Here is a 21,542-nt window from a genome sequence, read left to right on the forward strand (position 1 = left end):
AAAAAAAAAAAAAAAATCTAGGCTCTGTGAAGGCATCTGCTAGGCAGGGGGATTTAACAGAGAATGTGAAAGTGCATAAAGAAGCACAGAATTTTGGGGAAGCATGAAGAGACTCCAAGGTTGGGAAAGGAAAGTTGGCTGGGGTCCTGTGTCTGGCCTGTTTCTTGGAGGTGACCCAATGTGCTGGGGAATGGTTAGGTGTGTGCAGAGAAAGAGTCATTTTAGGCACCAGAAACCCAGCCTCAGCCAATAATCCTGTGCTTGAACTTGATGCAGAACCAACAGTGCCATCCACCTGCACGAGACCAGGTGATGGAACATGGACTATGAGTCCCCCTCAAATGTTGTGCTCCGAGAGGCCCTAAAGACATTGACCCAACATGAGGGGCTTGGGGTAAGGAGCTCCTGTGATGACTCAGACTAAATTTCTAGCCAACCAAACAGAAAAGAGGGCCTACAGTCTAAGGTGACTGGACTTTTGAAAAATAAAACAATGCTACGTTATTTTCACTTTTGAGTTTGTAGAGCAAAATCCATCTGAATTCATTTACCTATTGAGTGAGAGTAGGGTAGGTTCTGCTAGAGTAACACCTTAATCCTGAAATCTGAGTGGCTTATCAAAACAAGAGCTTATCTCTCATTCATGCTACTTGTCTCGTGAAGGTCAGTAGGGATTCTGCTCCACACACTGACTCAAGGACCCAGCTTGATGAACACACCAAGATCCCAACAAATGGTCTTCATAGTCATCAGGGCAAGAAAAGAGAGGAATGGGAAGCTGAAGTGCCAGCTCTCCAGTGCTTTGGCAGGAAGCGATGCAGGTCACATCAACTGATAACCCATTAGCCAGGACTAGTCGCATGACCCCATCTAACTGCTGGGGGCTGGAACACACGGGAGACCAAGTGGACTTTGGTGAGCAGTAAATGCCTCTGCCACAGCCTCTTGGTACTTATTGAGCATAGGATGTGTCGTTTGATTTAATACTATTAATAATCTGCATTTGCATAAATCTCATTATAAAGGCATTTTAGGTTCTTTCCATTTATTATCTTATTCTCCTCTCCTCAAGCTCTTAAAGAAATTAAGGTCCACAAAGTGGAAGTAACAACATAATAAGTGGAAAGGAGGACTAAAAGCCAGGGTTGTGACCTGAGTTTTTTCTGCTCTTCCACAGTGGCTGCAGAGAAACGAATGCTTTGTCAAGAATTTAATTTGAATTTCCTTGGAGCCTTCTTAAAGATCATGCTGGTGGTGGGTGGGGAGAGACACAGAACCTAATTAACTGTTTGCTGTTGAGAAAGCAATGACTGTACCAAGATTTTGCTGAGATTTTTGCGAAATGGGCTGGTTTCCCGACACAAACTCATTCCCTTCTCGTTAAAATACAATTGCTTCCTCTTCTGGGAGCTGGTTTTATGCTATGTTGCAATGGACCCCTTGTTTCCACTCCAGCTAACTGGGTCCTTAACCTCATCCTGACCTCATAGAACCACAGCCCTGGCTCAGCACTTGAGTAAAACCTGCCCAGAGAGGGGCTTGGGGCTTCTGAGCTGGAGTGGCCCTGAACTGGAGCAGACTTGAATGAGAAGGAGCATATCATGGATTGTCCCAGGGTGGAAACCACGTGGACTTCTGCCCTGGTGAGCAAAAATCAGACTCGAGAGGAACCAGTGTCCCAAAATGGGCCTGCAGTGTGAATGAGGAAAATAGCTAACTACCTCTTACGTGGTACTCACACGGCGTCAGGCAGTTTTAAGCACTTTGCCCTTTTAACTCATTTAACCCCCACAGAAACTCCTTATAAGGTCAGTATTATTATTATCACTGCCATTGTAAACATATGGGAACCAGATATAGGCAGCACAAATGACACCTCCAAGGTGGCACTGCTAGTACGAGGCAGCATTACAATGGGACCCGAGTATGACATCCAAATATGAGTAAGATACTCCACCAGTAATTATTTTATCCCCCTGATTAGGAAAACCAAAAAACTTTAGTATAAAAATAAAAAAAAAATGGTGCATAAGGATGGATGAGTAGGATAATTTTTAAAACGTCTGATGCTTATTGCCAACTTGCCCTCCAGAAAGGCAAAGCAACCTACACTCCCAGAGCAGGGTACTGGGAGTAATTCGGCCTCCATAATCGCTGGGCCCTGATGCAAAGGGGTGTACTGTGACAACACTGCCCACTAAGCCTCCTGGACACAAATCTCATCTCAAATTTGTTTCCAGGACCCGGGCTCAGACATGAAATAAAGTTAAACTCAGTGTTGAGTTTCAGCTCTGGAGTTGAAAAGGTATCTCTGAAATGCAGTTTCTTCCTTTCTTTCTCTTTTTGAGACAGAGTCTTGCTCTGTTGCCCAGGCTGGAGTTCAGTGGTATGATCTTGGCTCACAGCAGCCTCCGCCCCCCAGAGTGATTCTCCTGCCTCAGCCTCCTGAGTAGCTGGGACTACAGGCGCGCACCACCACGCCTGGCTAATTTTTGTATTTTAAGTAGAGACTGGGTTTCACCATGCTGGCCAGGATAGTCTCGATCTCCTGACCTCGCGATCTGCCTGCCTTGGCCTCCCAAAGTGCTGGGATTACAGGCGTGAGCCACCGTGCCTAGCCAAAGCCCAATTTCTTGTGTAACCTACCCTGTCTGAGCCACTTTCTTCATCTGAAAATGAGGATAAGGACTGCACCTGCTTACGGGGTTGTTGCAGGGACTAAATGTGTGGTGTGTGAAGTGGTCAGCACCATGCTTAACATAGAACAAGTGCCGCACAAGTGTCACCTGCCATCGAAGTCTCACCAAGTCACCGGAGGCACGGTTTGAAGGGAAAGTCTCCAGGGAGCAGAGATTAGCCTGTTTAACTAGTTTAGTAAATGCTTTAGTAAAAGAAAGAGAGTTGTTCCTAGAATCAGCGGAATTCCTGTCATTTCAAGGAAAGTCATTGAGAAACATGGGCTCAGCAGTTTGCACTGAGAAGGGTGTGTGTGTAGGAGGGGAAGGGGGGCAGAGTTTCCAAAATAAGTAGATTGATTGTGTTCTATGTTTTCTTCCCATTTGCAAGCATTAGGGAATTGAGGTCGAAGTGATGGAGGAGAGATCAATATGTGTGTTTTCTTTCTCTAGAAGCATGAGAGACAGCTAAGTCAAGTGAGGGCGATGGCTGGGCTGGAAGCACTGGTGCCTTTCCCTGGCAACAGGAGGCCACAAAAGCCATTCCTTCCTCCTCATCAACCCAAACATCAAACATAAATGGATAAGGCTGCGTATTGATGAGTATCAGATAAGCTGTAAGGAGGAATATTAAAGCATAATCAACTAGCAGTGGTCCTTTTATCTGCTTGATGATCAGTGCTGTAGGGAACCAGGCACCCTGCTCAGTGCATTCTGTACATGATCTGACTCCATCTTCCTAGCCACCTCTTGGGGTCCACATTACATCCCACTTTATAGACCAGGAAACTGAAGTTTAGAGGAAATGAGCCTTGGCCCTACATAGCACTTATGTGGAAAAGCCAGGATTTTTTTTCTTTTTTTCTTTGTTTTTTTTGAGACAGAGTCTCGCTCTGTAGCCCAGGCTGGATGGAGTGTAGTGGCATGATCTAGGCTCACTGCAACCTCCATCTCCCGGGTCCCGGTTCAAGCAATTCTCCTACCTCAGCCTCCTGACTAGCTGGGATTACAAGCACACACCACCAGGCCCAGCTGATTTTTTTAAAATTTTTAGTAGACACAGAGTTTCACCATGTTGACCAGGATGGTCTTGAACTCCTGACCTCGTGATCCGCCCACCTCAGCCTCCCAAAGTGCTGGGATTAGAGCCAGGATTTAAACCCAGAGTTGCCTGACTGCCAAGTTTCTCTTAGCCATTCATTTACCAAACATTTATTGAGTGCCTACCATATACAAACAGCATTTTAGATACCTGGGTTACAACGATGAAGACACAAAGAAGCCTCCATCTTTCTATTAGTTTTCTGTTCGGGCCCTAACAAATTACCACAAACTTAGTGGCTTAAATAACAAAAAATTTATTATCTCAGTTCTGGAGTCTGAGAGTTTGGAACCAAGGTATCAATAGGACTGTGCTCCTTCTGGGGACTCTAGGGGAAAGCCCCTTCTTTGCTGCTTCTGCCTTCTGGTGGCTATTGGTGTTCCTCAGCCTGTGACCACCTCACTCAACTTTCGGCCTTCGTGGTCACATTGCCTCCTCCTTTTCTGTCTGTGTCTAATCTCCTTCTGCCTTCCTTGTATAAGGACACTTGACATGGAACTTAGGAGTCACTGGGTAAGTCAGAATGATCTCCTCATCTCAAGAATCTTAATTATATCTGTAAAGACCTGTTTTTTCACCATATAAGATGATAGTTGGCCGGGTGCGGTGGCTCATACCTGTAATTCCAGCACTTTGGGAGGCCAAGGCAGGTGGATCATGAGGTCAGGAGATCGAGACCATCCTGGCTAACACGGTGAAACCCCATCTCTACTAAAAAATACAAAAAATTAGCTAGGCATGGTGGCAGGCACCTGTAGTCCCAGCTACTCGGGAGGCTGAGGCAGGAGAATGGCGTGAACTGGGAGGCGGAGATCGCGCCACTGCACACCAGCCTGAGCGACAGAGTGAGACTCCATCTTAAAAGAAAAGAAAAGATGATAGTCACAGGTTCTGGGGATTAGAACATGAATATCATTTGGGGAGCCATTATTTGGCCTACCTCAAGGGCCATCCTAAGAAATGTAAAATCGAGCCACCACTCAAACCAATCCAACCCTTGAAGAGTTTAAGATCTGGCCGGGCGCGGTGGCTCACACCTGTATTCCCAGCACTTTGGGAGGCCGAGGCGGGTGGATCACTTGAGGCCAGGAGTTTGAGACTAGCATGACCAACATGGTGAAACCCTGCCTCTACTAAAAATAGAAAAATTAGCCAGGTGTGGTGGCGCATGCCTGTAATCCCAGCTACTTGGGAGGCTGAGGCAGGAGAATCGCTTGAACCCAGGAGGTGGAGGTTGCAGTGAGCCGAGATCGTGCCACTGAACTCCAGCCTGAGAGGCAGAGTGAGACTCTATCTCAAAAAAACAAAAAACCAAAAAACAAAAACCAAAAAACAAAAAGCTTAAGATCTAATGAGGCTATACACTAAGCAAATCAATACACAAAAAGGCATTAAGTGGCGTGAAGAGCCCAGGTGAAAATAAAACAGGGCTTGGTAAGGACAACATCTGGGACCCCTGTGGGTCAGCAGGACAGGAAATTTCTCTCTGAGTGGGCAGTTTTGAAAGTAGACCCAAAGGACAAGAAGAATCCCGCTGATCATCTTCATATCTTCAGTAGGGCCTGACCATTCTGGTTCATCAGCTTGTTAATTTATACCTTAATGAGTAAATCACACCTTTGGATGAGTTGGGCATAGCATCTCCTGCCAGGAGAGTGAGGAAGAAGCATTTTCTTATATGCAAATAAAATGGCTTTAATATCATAAACTGCAAGCAGCCTTAACAGACCACTGTCTTCACAACTGCCAGAAAGAGCTGCTGCAGACCAACTGCTATAAATCCTAGCTCATCATATTTGGCTGACTTCCCTTGCCTTTTAATGATTTTATAGCTAATAACAGAAGAGGATGTCGTCTCATTCAGTTATCTGGGGTGTACATTTTGCAATGAGTTAAACCCAGAGAGGCCACTGGTAAGTTATGCTGATTAAGTTAAGCATTCAATGATAGCTTTATTGATGTTTTTTAATACCTAAGGTAGGCGTTTGGTTACAGTCTCTTGGAATATTTTCCAGCCAAACATTTTGCAGCCACATTCCATGCCATGTGGCTTTGAGGTATGGATTACCCGCTGGCTTGCCTGTCACAGTAGATTCAAAGGTATGTGTAAGGGGAATCTAGGCTGACCCTTAGACCTGTGGCTTTCCTGTAGACAGAGGTCAGTGGCTTTGAGTTCACTTGCCTATCCGCTTTGACTCCACGATCTCAGAAAGAGTCTTTTGTTCCCACCTCCAAGTTCAGTTAATTGGCAAGTCTATTTCTCTGTACTGAATGACAACCCTGAAAAACTGCACTCGAGGTGTTTCTGAAAGTTTTATCCTAAATGCACTGCCACTCGATGTCAATGAAAAGCCCTGCTGAAAAAAATCCAGGCTCATGGAGGGCTGCCGATAGAACATGCCTGCTGCCCTTTCTTCTGGAGCCTCTGCAATTTAAATTCTCTTCTGAGATGAGACAAGAAAGCAGGCTTGATCACTATGACCGCGAATGGGTGGGGTGGTGCCTGGGACATGATTTTGGAATTTGCGGTGGGGCATGGTGCTAGCGGAAGGACTTACTAAGAGCCATCACTGGGTAATTCCACTATGGATGTGATGGAAAATGCTAGCCCTGACACCACACAGTGTCCTCTCTTGGAGGAGGTGAGGTGAGAAGGACAAGGAAGGTATTTCTCTGCCTAGTCACTACCAGGAATTACTGTGCCCTTCTTGGGTCACTGGCTGCTTTTTACCTTATAGACATGGTTGGTGGCTCCTCACCACCAAGCAGAGCTGATGTTGTGGTGGGAAGGTTCTCATGGCAAGTGTTCTGAGAAGTTCCTCACTCTTGGCCCCACTGGTCTTGTGTATCCTTCTTTTTCCTTGGACACCCTTTCCTAACTATTTTATATTGTGATATATCAGAATTATTTTGTGATTTATCTAAAAGGTTAACTCTTGGATATAGATATAGGTATAGATAATCTACTAGGTAATCTTTTATCTAAAAGATCAATTTTTTTTACAAGAGTGAAAATAAAATGGTAATTGCATAGCCTTTGTATTTGTTATGGAATAGGATTCAAGTGGGCTGAATGGTCCCCAAAAGATAATCCCTGGAACCTGTGAATGTGACTTTATTTGGAAAAAGAGTCTGCAGATTTAACTAAATGAAGGATCTTGAGCTGAGATCATCTTGGATCATTTAGGTGGACCTGATAGCCAGTGGCAAGTGTCCTTATAGGAAAAAGACCCACATAGAAGAGGAGAAGACACAGACAGACAAAGACAGAAGAGGAGGAGGCAATGTGATCATGGAGGCAGAGATGGGAGTGATGCAGCCAGAAGCCAATGAAAGCTGGCAGCCACTGGAGGTTGGAAGAGGCAAAGAACAGATTCTCCTCTCAAGCCTCTGGATGGTGTGCTGCTCTTCTGGCACCTTCATTTCAGATTTCTATCCTCTAGAACTGTAAATAATACATTTTCTGTTGTTTTAGGCTACCCACAGTGGCTTAAACAGTGACAATTTGTTACAGCAGCTCTAGGGAACAAATATAATCGCCAAATTCCCTTTCAGACCTTGCTCAGGCAATGCTAAGAGATCTGATGGTTCAAAATTTGACTTCCAACTTTCTTTTTTTTCGTTTTGAGAAAGAATCTCATTCCATCATCTGGGCTGGAATGCAGTGGTGTGATCTCATTCACTGCAACCTCTGCCTCCCAGGTTCAAGCAATTCTCCTGCTTCAGTTTCCCAAGTAGCTGGGACTACAGGCGCCCACCATGTCGCCCAGCTCTTTTTGTATTTTTAGTAGCGATGGGGTTTCTCCATGTTGGCCAGGACGGTCTCAAACTCTTGACACCTCAGGTGATAACACCTGACTTGGCCTCCCAAAGTGCTGGGATTATAGGCATGAGCCACCGCACCCGGCCGACCTCCAGTGTTTTGTGAGTGTGACACTTCGGGCATTCACCTGTGGCTATGCAGCTCCCAGAGAGTTCTCTGCTACAGGGTCTAGGCTAGTGCAGCAAAGTGTGTAGCAGAAAATCCAGCTTTGATGATATATCTAATTTTCTGACAGCAAATTACATCAGAAGATCCAGTCTCAGTTTCTCACCATATGTTTTAGTAACATAATGATTACCATTATAATAAATATGGAGCACAAAATTTTTACCTGTGTTGCTTTGATACCATCAAGTTGCACTGAGAGCATTTTTATCCATTTCAATGGAGAGCTCTTAAAGAGGTTCAGCCTCTAGAAGGTCTCAGTGCAAGAGAAGCACCTGTGTTTCCTGCCGAATGTTCTCACCAGGGGCCCTACATGGAATCCACTGCGGACAACTAAAGCCCAGTTAGTCTGGGGCAATGGGCAAGCTGCTTCATAATGAAACATGAATTGGCTGGATGCCTTTCTGTGGAGATTTTCATGCCAGAGTCTTATGAATTGTAAAGACCAATATTTTGCTGCGGCGAACTAATGACACACAATTTAAAAGAGCTTCAAGAAGTGGAAAGGACTCTACGTGTTCATGGTGTTAATAATCTTAACAATTATTATCACAACTGCCCTACAGATAAATGAACAGATAATGGTCTTGGAAATACACTTATAAAATATAGGCTGTCAATAGAACTGATAAAGAAAAACAAACCTTCATTTTTGTTTCTAAATATTATGCTGGTTAATATGAAAGGAAGTGCTTATGAATTTATAAAGCAAGCTTGAGAACTTTTGTGACATGATGCTGTATGCTTGATTCATCCAACCACAGCCTGGGGAGCCTTGGGAGGATTAGAACAATTATAGGAAGAATGCCAAGAGACAAAGAGCCAGTTTTCAGCTTTTGACCTAAAAAAAACCCCAAAAAACAAACAACAAACAAACAAACAAACAAACAAAAAAAACGGCTCCAGAAGGGGAGTTCAAAGCCCATCCATAAACAAATACATTTTATAAATAATGAACTAGACACTTTGCTTTAAGGAAAGGATCCAGGCTGTCTCATCTGGGAGGCAGAGAGGCTGAGGTCACTTCTTTAAGGAAGGGAAGGCCAAGAGGCCTCTTGAGGCTGTAAGAACCATATGGGAGGAAAAAGTATTTCTGATATGGCTTTGCCCCTGCCCCAGGATGCTGAGATGGAGACAGGCCTAAGCCAGCCAATTGTCCTTGGCCATTCCAGGTGAGTTAGCCGCCGTTTTAGTTTTCTAGGGATGCCATAACAAAATATCACAGACTAGGTGACTTAAACAACAGAAATGTATTTTCCCACAGTTCTGGAGGCTGGAAGTCCAAGTTCATGGTGTCAGCAGGGTTGATTTCATTCTGACGTCTCTCTCCTTGGCTAGCAGATGGCTGCCTTCTCTGTGTGTCCTCACATGGCCTTCTATGTGCATGCATTCCTGGTATCTCTCTCTCTTCTTATGAGGACACCAATCACATTGGATCAAGACCCATCCACAGGACCCCATTTAACCCTAATAATCTCTTAAAAGGCCCTGTCACCAAACACAGTCACATTCTGAGGTGTACTGGAGTTTAGAACTCAATATATGAATTTGGAGGGACACAATTCAGTCTATACCAGCCTCATTAGGTTTTTGAAGGGTTGCATTCAATTTCTTTCACTTTAACATATGAGAAGGGGTCTTAACACTGTCAGCTGTCTGCCCACTGCTGGACAACTCACCAGCAGAAGGGATTTCCCTTGAACTTTTGCTCAGTAGAAGACAACTACGTTGTGTAGACCACCTTCTCTTCAATGGCCAGGATTCCTGAATCTCCCCAGATGACCTTTGATTTGTGTTGGCCAACAGAGTATGGCACAAATGACATTTAACAGGTTCTGGCCTGCACTTCAAGAGGCTGTGGAGGCTTCTACCCTCTTTTGGAATCCTGTTGCCACTATATGAACAAGTCTGCATTAGCCTCCTGGAGAATGAGAAGCAGAGGCCACATGGAGCCAAGATCATCATTCCAGCCCAGAACCCAGACATGGGAGGCAGTACAACTAAGAGCAGCAGAACCAATGCAGTAGCTGACTACAGATGCCTGAGTAAGTCCAGCAGAGACCAGAGAAACCATTCAGTTGAACCCAGCCCAAATGCTGACCTGCAGAATCAAGGGTTAAATAAGTGGTTCTTGTTTTAAGTCACTAAGTATTGTGATGGTTTGTTATACAGCAAAAGCTAACAGTACACAGTGCCTAAAAGATACTCTCTTAGTTTCAAGTGGTAGAAGCATTGTCAAAGTCATGGAAAGGAGCTATCAAAGACCAATACCATGTTCTTACTAGTGATAATAGTTTGGAGTTAGGGGTAAGGGGAACAGGAGGCTTGGGTTTGGGCACATCAATTTTGGAGACAGGAAGAAAGTGTACTCTATTTTCAAATATTGCAAATCAGTGGTTTAAAAAAATTTCTAGAAGTGGCAGCTTCTTTTCAAAAGAAATATTATACAGAACCCCCAAAGTATAAAATAGACACAATGTGTGATATAAATCTAACTTATGTGGTCAAATATATAAAATTATTTAAAAAATTAATCAATGAGAACAAGAAGGATAATAGGATTACTAATGCAAGCATTCAAAATTGTAAGGGGAGACAGGAATAATCTTTTTATATTTTATTTATTTATTTTTTTGAGACAGAGTCTTGCTCTGTCACCCAGGCTGGAGTGCCGTGGTGCGATCTCGGCTCACCGCAAGCTCCGCCTCCCAGGTTCATGCCATGGAGACAGGAGTAATCTTATTTTAGCACCTAATCTATTTCTATATATTATTTTGGTAGCAGAGTATTGAAAATCCTGATAAACATCTGTAAGTAGTTGCAGCAGGAAACAGCTTTTAACAGCTCACTTTGCAATCTCAGGATACTTCTCAATTAAACAGAGATGAGAGGAGAAACCATCTGTCAGCACAGTTACTGGAGGCAGGATCATAATGATACATAACACAATTGGATGTACGTTTTCTTAAATTATATAAAAATTACCTTAAAGTGTATTTTTTTCAAAGTGAAAATTTAATCAATTATCTGCAGAAACTGTGAAGCACCTCCCAGAAGTTCATGAAGCACACTTGGAAAATTGTCTGATATTTCATTAGGGTAGACTTTGAAGAGGAAATTCGGAGGATGTGCAAAGCTTGGAAAACAGAGTTGCAAGGGGGCCTCAGGGGCCACAGACTCCCCCTCTTCCTTTCAAAAGCAGGAACCGAGGCCTGGGGAAGAAAATGCTTTTCTCATGACTTACACACAGGTATTTTCACTCCCAGTTGAGATCTTTTTTCAGGAGAAAGAGACATGAACACGTGAAGGAGCTGGATCCCCATCAATTTCTTTTTTACGCTCTCACAAAAAGACTAAAGTCGCTTTAAAATAGTGCCCAAATAAAAGATTCCTATTTCCTTGGGAAGATTTTAATAGTTGGTATAAAAAGTCTGCACATGTGAATTTATGATTGAATTTGCTTTTTAAAAGTCCTATTAAAACCTTAGAGCAGCAGCCATAGGAGTCAGTGACTGTAACGGACACAAGCTGTGAAACTTTCTGGTATCATGTTAGTCACTAGTCCCTCCACCACCCTGTCAGTGTGCATTTCCAGCTTGGTTTGGGGGAACTGCTCTTCCCTACTCTGAGCCACGTGTTCCCAATGACTCCGCTTCCCTGCCATCAGTGATTGGTTGGAGGGTGGGCATCAGCCTCCATCTGGGCCAATTGTAGCCCTCTGAAGCCTGGCTGTATTCCCAGACCTGGCCAAAGGGCATCTTCGCCCAGGATCTTTCCTTCTGGAAACTGGAGAAACCTTCTCTCTCTAGTTCTTTGTGGACTTGCACCACAGGAAGGGATGAAGATAAGCAGATAAACTATGGAAAGAGAGTAGCTGCAAACACACAGAGTTCAAGGACTTTTTTCTGAGATGGAGTCTTGCTCTGTCACCCAGCCTGGAGTGCAATGGCACAATCTTGGATCACTGCAAGCTCTGCCTCCCGGGTTCACACCATTCTCCTGCCTCAGCCTCCTGAGTAGCTGGGAATACAGGTGCCCACCACTATACCTGGCTAGCTTTTTGTATTTTCGTAGAGATAGGGTTTCACCGTGTTAGCCAGGATGGTCTTGATCTCCTGACCTCGTGATCCACCTGCCTTGGCCTCCCAAAGTGTTAGGATTACAGGCGTGAGGCACTGCACCCATCCCCAAGCGTGTCTGGAATTTGTGGGTTCTTGGTCCCCCCGAATTCAAGAATGAAGCCACAGACCCTTGTGATGAATGTTACAGTTCTTAAAGATGGTGGGTTCGGAGTTTGTTCCTTCTGATGGGTTCGTGGTCTTGCTGACTTCAGGAATGAAGCTGCAGACCTTCCTGGTGAGTGTTACAGTTCATAAAGGTGGTGCATAGGAGTTGTTCCTTCCTCCCAGTGGGTTCCTGGTCTCACTGACGTCAGGAGTGAAGCTGCAGACCTTCACAGTGAATGTTACAGCTCATTGTTACAGCCCATAAAGGCGGTGCAGACCCAAAGAGTGAGCAGAAGCAAGATTTCTTGCAAAGAGCCAAACAACAAAACTTCACAACACAAAATGGGACCCCAGTGGGTTGCCCCCGCTGGCTTGGGTGCCCAGCGTTTATTCACTTATTTGGCCCCACCTACATCCTGCTGATTGGTCCATTTTACAGAGTGCTGATTGGTCAATTTTGACAGAGTGCTGATTGGTGTGTTTACAAACCTTTAGCTAGACACAGAGTGCTGATTGGTGCATTTTTACAGAGTGCTAATTCATGTGTTTACAAACCTTTAGCTAGACACAGAGTGCTGATTGGTGCATTTACAATCCTTTAGCCAGACAGAAAAGTTCTCCAAGTCCCCTACTGGATTAGCTAGACACAGAGCGCTGATTGGTGCATTTACAATCCTTTAGACAGAAAAGTTTGCCAAGTCCCCACCTGAGGCAGAAGCCCAGTGGGCTTCCCCTCTCAGGAGGACTCTTTTTAATGCTGTGAGGGCAGTTCCTCCTGCCCTTACTAAGGTTTGGTGATTGAGTCTCTACACTTCCTTTTCTTCCTACAGTGAGTTTGAATTGAGTTTCTGTCACATGAAACTGCAGAATGCCTATGAATGTGGGGAATACTTAAAAAATATAATGACTTATTTGCTAGTGATAGAGACAGGAGACAGCAAAGGGTCCCAGGCGAAACCCCGCCTTCAAGCCTAAACAGCCTGAGGTTGAACAACCGGACTGCTGGTCCCGGAAGAAGCCCTCCCCTTCCCAGCTGATTTTTTTCTGAATCACGCTGGCCTGCGCCTGCGCACTGGGAGGATAGGGGGTGGAGCCTCGGGAAGTTCACCTCGTTTGCAGTGGAGAGGAGCCTGGTGTCTCCAGTTCCTGTGTGGTGACCTAGGATTCAATTTGTGAGGCGGGAAACTTGCTAGCAGCACTCTCGCTCTGCTAAGAGGTATCTGTCCTTTTTCCTTTTTGCCCAGTAAATTCCGTTTTCCTCACCCTTCTATGTGTCCGTGAGCCTAATCTTTCCTGGTCGTGTGAGAAGAGCCCGGTTTTAGCTGAACTAAGGAGAAAGTTGTGTAACACTAGGAAAATGAACATACGCACAGGATGCAGATTTTGCATGAAGCTTAAGGGAAAACTGGACCTCACCACCTGGACTCAGTGGGATCCAATGACCCCAATTACAAAACTTCTGCAATGAAACTGGTTAACAAGGAGCTGGATTTGATTATGGAGTTGAGGTTGGTCAGTCTAACTTTTCTCCTATCTCTGAGTGCTCAGGTCTCCATGGAATGTGAAAATAAGCAGCTACTGGTTGTGCATAATTCTGAGCTATGAATTAACTATGAATGGGGTTTAAAAAAAGTGCATGAGCTAGCTGTGGAGGCAGAAAGACATACTTTCCCTATGGGATTTATGACTATTCAGCCACTGAAGAAAATCAATCAGAATTATAAAAAATTCCATTTCAACTGGTGAAACCGAGGCCCTGTAAGGACACTTGGATTGGCCAGGAGAGACAATCTGTCCCTCCGTATATATTCCATTTTGGTTGGTATCATCAAAAATATTTACCTACAACCTATGGAGCTCAACCCAGGTGTTGACAATTGAAGGCAAATTTGCAATCTGAGAGCTGCGTTTCACTTGCCAGGGCTGAACAGCTCTGTTTTTCTTCAGCGGACATCTTTCCTATCCCATCAACCTCTCCCGAGCTTTTAAAAATCTCATCTCTTTCCACGCCACCTTGTTTTTCATGATCCAACCTCTCAGTCCATGTACCCTGTGCCAACACTTCTTAAATTTCTCTTTTACTTTCCTTATTTTGCTGAATTTTATGACAGGCTCTTGGCTTCTTAGGAACAGTATTCCTCTACTATGCTGTGTTCCCTGGGGCCTCTTAAATTTATTATCTGGCTTATTGCTAGTGAATTCAATAAAACAGGCTTTTCCTCCCTGGGACTTGACTTTGCCTCTTGCTCAAGCCCGAGTCTACTGGCTGCCCCCAGTGCTTGGTCTCCAAAGCCAGGCTGCAGGAATTGAAAGTCAGGGATGCTGCCATTTCCATAGCACTTCAAACTCAGTTCTGTCCTGGTTTCACATTTCAACTATAGGATGTTCTGCCAGTGACAGGGCACAAAAAGAGCTAAGCCTCTTTTCTGTACTGTGGTTTTCATTAAGCTCATATGTGTGTGCCTGCCTATAATAACAGGTAAGAACTTATGCCTAGTAACTTCTGTTCTGCTACAGCTGCAGCTGTTTAGAATGTTATCCCTACTTGGCTTTTGGCCATACGCAAGCCTACTTCAGCAGAATCCGCAGGCTCTCATCAGCCTCTAGCTTAATGAATAATTACAAAAAAATACAGGTCAGCACCTGCCAAGGGGGCAGAGCAGCGATAGCTTTGGCTAAGTTAAGGTCTCTGTGTTTCCCATTTTTCTTTAATGCAAGACTTCTTGGCTGCTCTTCCTCAGAAAGCACAGGAAGCTGAAGAAATTCCCTCTTTTCTTGGCGAATGATGCTTTCTCAACGTTCCTTCATGGCTTTTTTTTGACATTGATTTTATTTAGGCTACTGCAATAAGAAGAGCACTTCACATCCAAATTTCAGAATGTCTCAGCAGGGTGGTTTTGCTCTAGACTTCTACAGGGAGGAGTAGACAAGTGGGATGATTTTACAGTTGGAATTGTTTTTGTTCAAGGCTGTTTTCAAAGAAGATAATAGGCCATTGACTAACAGCCCCCAAATCCTGGTGTCATCTGTTTCCAATGATTTGTTCCACAGATATTTACTCTGGCTCTGAAACAGCTATATTAGAGTGACCAGGGCAAGCTGGGGGCTTTTCATGCCAAGGGCAAGTGACCATTCCTTCTCACATGAAGCTCCAGACAGCTTCCATGAAGTCACAGCTGGACATAGTGGACAATCAAAAAATAATATGGTATATATGGAGAGGATGTATATAGTCAGGGAGGGACCACAGAGGGGAGAGGTATTCAGAAAAGCCTTCCCAAAGGAGGAAAAGCTGGGATGTCTGGGCATCAAAGGACATAGGGTGGTGGAACTGGTAGTTAAGACCCTTTGGGTATAAACCCTGCCTGTGGTTTTCTAGCTGCCTGACTTTGGGCAGGTTATATAACCTTCTGGTTTCCAGTTTCCTCTATAAAATGAAGTAAATAGCAGTACTGTATTTGTATTCTGCTATATAACAGAGTACCACAAACCTAGTAACTTAAAACAACACTTATTAATTAGCTCACAGTTTTGTAGGTCAGATTTCCAGCTTAGTGTGGCTGTACCCTTTGCACAGGGACTTAGCTGAATTTAAGGTGGTGTCTAGGTTGATTTCTCATCTGGAGGTTCTGGGGAAAAAAATGTGCTTCTAAGCTCATTCTTGGTGGTGGCAGAATTCATTTCCTTGTGGCTGTAGGACTATAGTCTCTGTTTCCTTGCTGGCTGTCAGCTGGGGCCAATCTTAGCCTAAAGGTCGCTGCTATCCCTTGCCACATGGCCCCTCCATCTTCAATCAGCAATGGCTCATCAAATCCTTACTCTGCTTTGAATCTCTCACTTCCTCTCCTTTGATCAGCCCAAGAAAACTCTGCTTTAAATGGTTCATGGATTAGGTCATGCTAACCAGATAATCTCCATATCCCAAGGGTAACTGGTATGGGGCCTTAATTACATCTGTAAAATCCCTTGTTAGCAGTACCCATATTAGCAGTGGGCTGAACAACTAGGTGAGGTGTGTATGCCAGGGCTGGAAATCTTGGAAGGCTGTCTTGGAATTCCATCTTACCACATGCACCTATTTCTACAGAGGTTATGAGGCTTAAAATAAGTGTATGTAATGTGCCTGGCACATAACAAGCATGTTGCAGGTAGGAGCATTTGCATGCAAAAAGTTCGCCACTGGGGTTCTCAGGATTGATGAGAACTTGGTTGTGGTGAAAGAAGATCTTTGCTGGGAACAGTGGAATAGTCTCTGGTTCTCAGCTGAAGGGCTTCATTTTGATCCATTTGGAAGCAGGAAGTGCCTGTCTTTCTTGGATAAATGACACTGATGTTCTCCCTGATTTTGGTTTTTGCTGTGGCAGCAGCAGTGAGGACAGGCTTTGGAATGAGGGAGAAAAAGACCTGACAATGGCCTTCTGGACCGACCCTCTCAGAAACCATCTGCCTGGAGCCTTCGATTCTGAGAGGAGTGGAGAGGTTTCCTCTAGCTACAAGTTCAGGGATTTGGAAACCACTAAAATAATATCTTTTCCAAAACTAGTCCAGCAAGGCTCTAATTGCGAGAAATGGGAAATGAAAGTCAGGCTCCCCATTCCCTCTGCGAACCACACACGGGCCGTGGTTGAGGTCCATTTCCAAATCACAGGAGGCCACTTCCTGTCTTAGCCTAGCATCCTTGGCGGGAGAATCCAACAAGGGGCCAAGGCCCTGTTGACTCTGAGAGAAGCAGATGGCCACCATCCATGAGTAAGAACCTGGACTTTCATCCAGCCTGCGGGTTGAACTGCCTGCTCACAAGAAATCTAGGTTCAGAGCGTTCTAGGGCAGGCACAAAATAGGCAGGACAGAGATAAAAAGATGGTGGTGAGAATGAAGAGATTGTATTTTTCCTTCCACAGATGCCATGGGCGGGGGCGTGGAGCTGTGGCAGGGAGGAACTTATCTTCCCCAGTCTCCTAGACGAGGCAATTCTTATTTCTAGCTGAATTCCTTTTCATCTCTCCTGACTTCTTCTCCACCCTTCTCTATCTGCCTTGGCTTCTAGATCTTCTCAAAGCATCCCCCAGAAAAACTTCAGCCAACTTACTCCCTTTGACCAACTGTCATTTTTGAAAAGCTGCCCAGTCTCTTTGCGGTGATTTTCAAAGAGAGACTCAGGACTAGGTTTTCTTTCAGTGACAACAATAGGTAGGAGGAGGGGGAGAGAAGACAGGAGCTTCTGATGTGGGAAACCACACACACACACACACACACACACACACACACCCTAAGAAATGCTGAATCTGTAACTGCAAGACAATATAACCGTCCTGACATCTGAGGAAGATGTCAAGAAAGAAAAGCAAAAACTCATATTTTGGTTGTAGCTGCTGGAGTTTCTACACTAGGGACATCTGACCCTGTTTGACCTTGCCTGTCAAAACCAGAGGGTTACAGAGAAACTGACCAAAGATATGTGGCCAAAAGGCCAGTGATAATGTGGGCAAAACTGGCCAAGCTGACCAGTTTGACACGTCAAAAGACAGATGTTGTCTGACTTGGGCAACTTGTGGGTCAGGGAAGAAATCCAAAGCTCAGCGTCTGAGAATGCAAAGGAGAGCCAACAATGTGAACCATCACCTGTGCTCCAGGTAAGCCTGCCCGCCCTGCGTCATCACTTATTCAAGCAAAGGACTAATAGCAGCACAATTCTGGCTTGTTAGTGTATGGTCTGAAATAGTGAAGACTTTGTTTCCCTTCTTCCCTGTGAACTCTCCTCGTCACTATTCAAGACAGGTGCCAAATGTGTCATCATGCTTGATGGAGCCTGGCGTTGGCTGGCTGGCTGTGATCAGTAGCTGACCACCTGACAGAAACACTTTCCCTAATTACATTTTTAACTTGGATTGTGCCACACTTAGTTACATTTTTGGCGGAAAAAGAAAGGAAGGGAGGGAAGAACAGTGAGTGAAGGAGGTTTGCAGAAAGCTTCAGGGCCAGATAGCACACAGACAGCCCACCTTAAAAATCAACACGTCTTCCCATTTGTAACTTAACTGTCTAAATGTTGACATCCAGTGAACAAATATTAATTAAAAACCCAAGACATTCAAAACTGTAAAAATGTCATCTTCCATTGTGTGAAATTAAAAAGGAATGCGTAGGTGAGTAGGGAGGTGGGGAGACACACCATAGCCTACCTCTTATTGGTAATGAGCTTGAATTGTGGAAAGACACTTTCTGACTTCATACCATTTCTTATATTAGTATGATGGTCAAAATTACAAAAAAAGTCACTTAGACTAATGGTCTCTTCTGGGCAAGTGGCGAAGAACACTGATTTGGCTTCTATTATTCTCTGTACCTCTCCTGGTGTGGTGGACAGTTTGCTGGTACAATTATTTTGGATAGCACTTCATGTTAGGTATTGGCATGGAGGCATCCACATTTTTTTTTTTTTTTTTTTGAGATGGAGTCTCGCTCTGTTGCCCAGGCTGGAGTACAGTGGCGTGATCTCTGCTCACTGCAACGTCCACCTCCTGGGTTCAAGCGATTCTTCTGCCTCAGCCTCCTGAGTAACTGGGATTACAGGTGCCCACCACCATGTCCAACTAATTTTTGTATTTTTAATAGAGATGGGATTTCACCATGTTGACCAGGCTGGTCTTGAACGCCTGACCTCAGGTGATCTGCCCATCTCAGCCTCCCAAAGTGCTGGGATTACTGGTGAGAGCCACTGTGCCTGGCCCACATATGTTTATAAATCACTAAATTTTAAATACTGGTAGGGCTACAAACAAGGAGAGTTTCTCTGTGCGAGAGAAAAACAATTAGCAAGGTCCTTCATTGTTTATTCCTCTGCTGTCCATTCTATTTATTTGTCTGCTGCTGGGATCTGGGGGTGTCCTTGACCCTGCACATTATCGCAGGCCCCCGTCTTCATCAGCACTGCTACATCCTCATATTCCGCAGGGAGCACTCTCATTTAAGGTAATGAGTGACTCCCTCTCACAACAGAACTCTGAGTGTGGCTCAAATTCACCCTGGCTAATGAATCTTCTTTTTTTTTTTTTTTTCAGAGACAAGGTCTCACTCTGTCACCTAAGCTGGAGTATAGTGGCACAATCATGGTTCACTGCAGCCTCAACCTTCTGGGCTCAAGCAATCCTTCTGTCTCAGACCCTCAAGTGACTAGGACTACAGGTATGTGCCACCACTGGCTATTTTTGTTTTTTTTTTTTTTTAGACGACATCTTGCTATGTTGCCCAAGCTCATCTTGAACTCCTGGGCTCAAGTGATCCTTCCTCTGCCTCTGCCTCCTAAAATGTTGGGATTACAGGTGTGAGCCACCGTGCCCAGCCTTGTGTTTCATTTTTAACCCTGATATAAGTAACAACACATCTGCTTATTAATATCTTCCTGTTAACGTTTACTATCCAGTTTGGGTTGTTCTCTGCCTCTGAGGTCCAGTTTTAACATTTATAAGTGCAGCGGGTTCTCCTGTTATGGCCCACAAACCTTACTTGTGAAAATGTCACACTTGACCAACCACACAAAACTACTCTGTGATCTCTGAATATAGCAAGGTCACCGGCCCCCACTTGATCTTCTGTTAAATGACCAAGATGATTTCTGGTCAGAAAGTATGTGTGTTTTTGTAAGTTTTTTTTTTTTCTTTTCTTTTTGGTCTTTTTTGACACATAGTGATGTAGAAATCAAGCTTAAAACTGATTGTAAAACAGCTTCGTGAGAAAGATTTTTGCTTTTCTGCCATAATATTCCCCTGGACTTTGCTTCGGATCCAAAGTAACACCGGGAAGTTTAAGACCACAGAAATGTTACTAAATGAATGCTGATCACATTTACAAAAGCAAGTGACTTTGTCCAGTCTCTCATTCTCAGATCCATAGTAGACATGTAGATACTTTTTCTAAGGGCAACATTTCCTGGTTCACTAATCCAAACTTCCATGTTATTGATGAAATAAAGATAATATTGAAAATGACAGTGTCTGAGAAGCAATGTCAAACTGCCTTTTATTACTGCATGCAGTTAACAGTGGAATTGAGAATCACTTTCTTTCTAACATAAAATCATGAGCCATAGACTTACTACTGAAATTCACCACAGTGATTCAGCCAATAACTCAACTTCTTCCTTTGCAAAATTTTTCTGAAGGTTTTTTTTTTCTCCCTCCAATCTCAGCATTACAGAATAATGAGCAAACAGTTAAATTGGCCCAGCTCTGAGTTTCAAGAGAGATTTATGGTCTGCTCATCCTCTGGAAGGACTATAAAACCACCGATGACATCTTACTTTGAAATCTCTTGTATTAAGTAAAGAGATGGGTGTGGTGCGATAGTGAACTCTGAATGTGAGTGGTATTTAGACAAGTTCTGTACTTCAAAACAGAGTCCTTAACTCATACGAAGGCTTCCTGCCATTAGCAAGGGATCTCAGTAATGAGCATGCTGCCTTCCCCAACACCCCCATCCTTTTCCAAAAAGATTCTTCTTAATTTTATCCTAAATATATTTGATATTTTTTTCCTCTGTATTTTGCTTTGGGTTTTAAAAATTCCCTGGAAGATTTTTATCTCCTCTGTGGAAGCATCAAGCCGCAGATCCAAGTCAGTCCAAATCACCCGGATTGTACAAGATAAAACTGCCTTCAAGTTGTAATACTTGCTGGAGGGGCCAAAGCCGCGTTTTAAATGTGAACAATGGGGTGGCTGCTGCAGAGAACTGACCATTTACTTCCTGCCCCAGGTGACCCCTTTGTGATCTCTGAAACTGGGCAGACGAATAAGAAAAGGGAAATAACTGGGTTTGGGGCAGAAGCACGCTTTCCGGAAGGCGCCCAGGTTTACCCAAAGAGCACAATTAAGTGCTGAATTCCAACTAGCTCTGGAGACGCCCTGTTTGGGGCCTCATTCTGGAAACCCAAAGTCCCGCGGCGGCTCTCCACATCAGGACAGAGAGAGGGGATTGGGAATGGACCAGGGAGCAGGAGTGGGGCTCAACGACGGCCCAGGCGCTCAAGGGGAGGGGCTGAGAGCGTTTCTTCGCTGCGCGGCTGCATAGAAACTTTTCCTCGCACTATCTGACTCCGGGACTGGACTGTGAGGTCTGGAACAGCTGGTGGGGTTCGGGTGGGGAACACACCCGAAGCCCAGAGCCAAGGCGGGAGCCGTGGGTGGAGCGGCTGCAGCCCTGGGCCGGGGGCTGCAGGGGACTGGAGACGCGGGCGCAGGGAGGCCCCGGCCAGAGCGCCCGCTCTCCCGTGTCCCGGGCGGGGTCCTCACCTGTTCCAGCGGGCCACCTTCCTCCGGTAATACCGCAGCGCCTCCTGGCTGGCCAGGAGCGAGTCCTCGGCTCCCACGAGAGGTGGCTCCTCCGGGACGTTGTACAGCGGGTGGGCGAAGAGGGCCTGCAGCTTGGAGCTCGAGCCGCCGCGGCTGCCGCCGGCTGGTTCAGCCCTGGGCTCGGCTCGGGAAAAGTTGTGCACAATAGTTCCGGGGTCCGAGGCGGCTGCGGCCGAGTCCCGCGCAGGCGAGGAGGCGCGGCCG

General features: G+C 45.0%; 2 protein-coding genes across 3 annotated transcripts in view; both read right to left on the reverse strand.

The window, feature by feature from the left end:
* The window catches only part of FAM20A (family with sequence similarity 20, member A), a 68,219-nt gene extending 46,677 nt beyond the window's left edge, over positions 1 to 21,542 (reverse strand). Inside the window, exons 1-2 of one of the 2 annotated variants that reach the window (XM_011930417.1) lie at positions 21,279 to 21,542; positions 10,751 to 10,977 (exon numbers count right to left, since the gene is read on the reverse strand). The gene's annotated coding sequence lies outside the window, so the exon portion shown is untranslated. The remainder of the gene's footprint in view (positions 1 to 10,750; positions 10,978 to 21,278) is intronic. The other variant, XM_011929688.1, reaches the window with a different exon arrangement.
* The window catches only part of LOC105504130 (glycerol-3-phosphate acyltransferase 3-like), a 135,025-nt gene that overhangs the window by 17,661 nt on the left and 95,822 nt on the right, over positions 1 to 21,542 (reverse strand). The window contains 1 exon segment of the mRNA XM_011931455.1: positions 21,279 to 21,457. Within this exon segment, the coding sequence (XP_011786845.1) occupies positions 21,279 to 21,457 (179 nt within the window).

Source organism: Colobus angolensis, unplaced genomic scaffold (assembly GCF_000951035.1).
Source record: "Colobus angolensis palliatus isolate OR3802 unplaced genomic scaffold, Cang.pa_1.0 Scaffold1, whole genome shotgun sequence".
NCBI lineage: Eukaryota > Metazoa > Chordata > Mammalia > Primates > Cercopithecidae > Colobus > Colobus angolensis.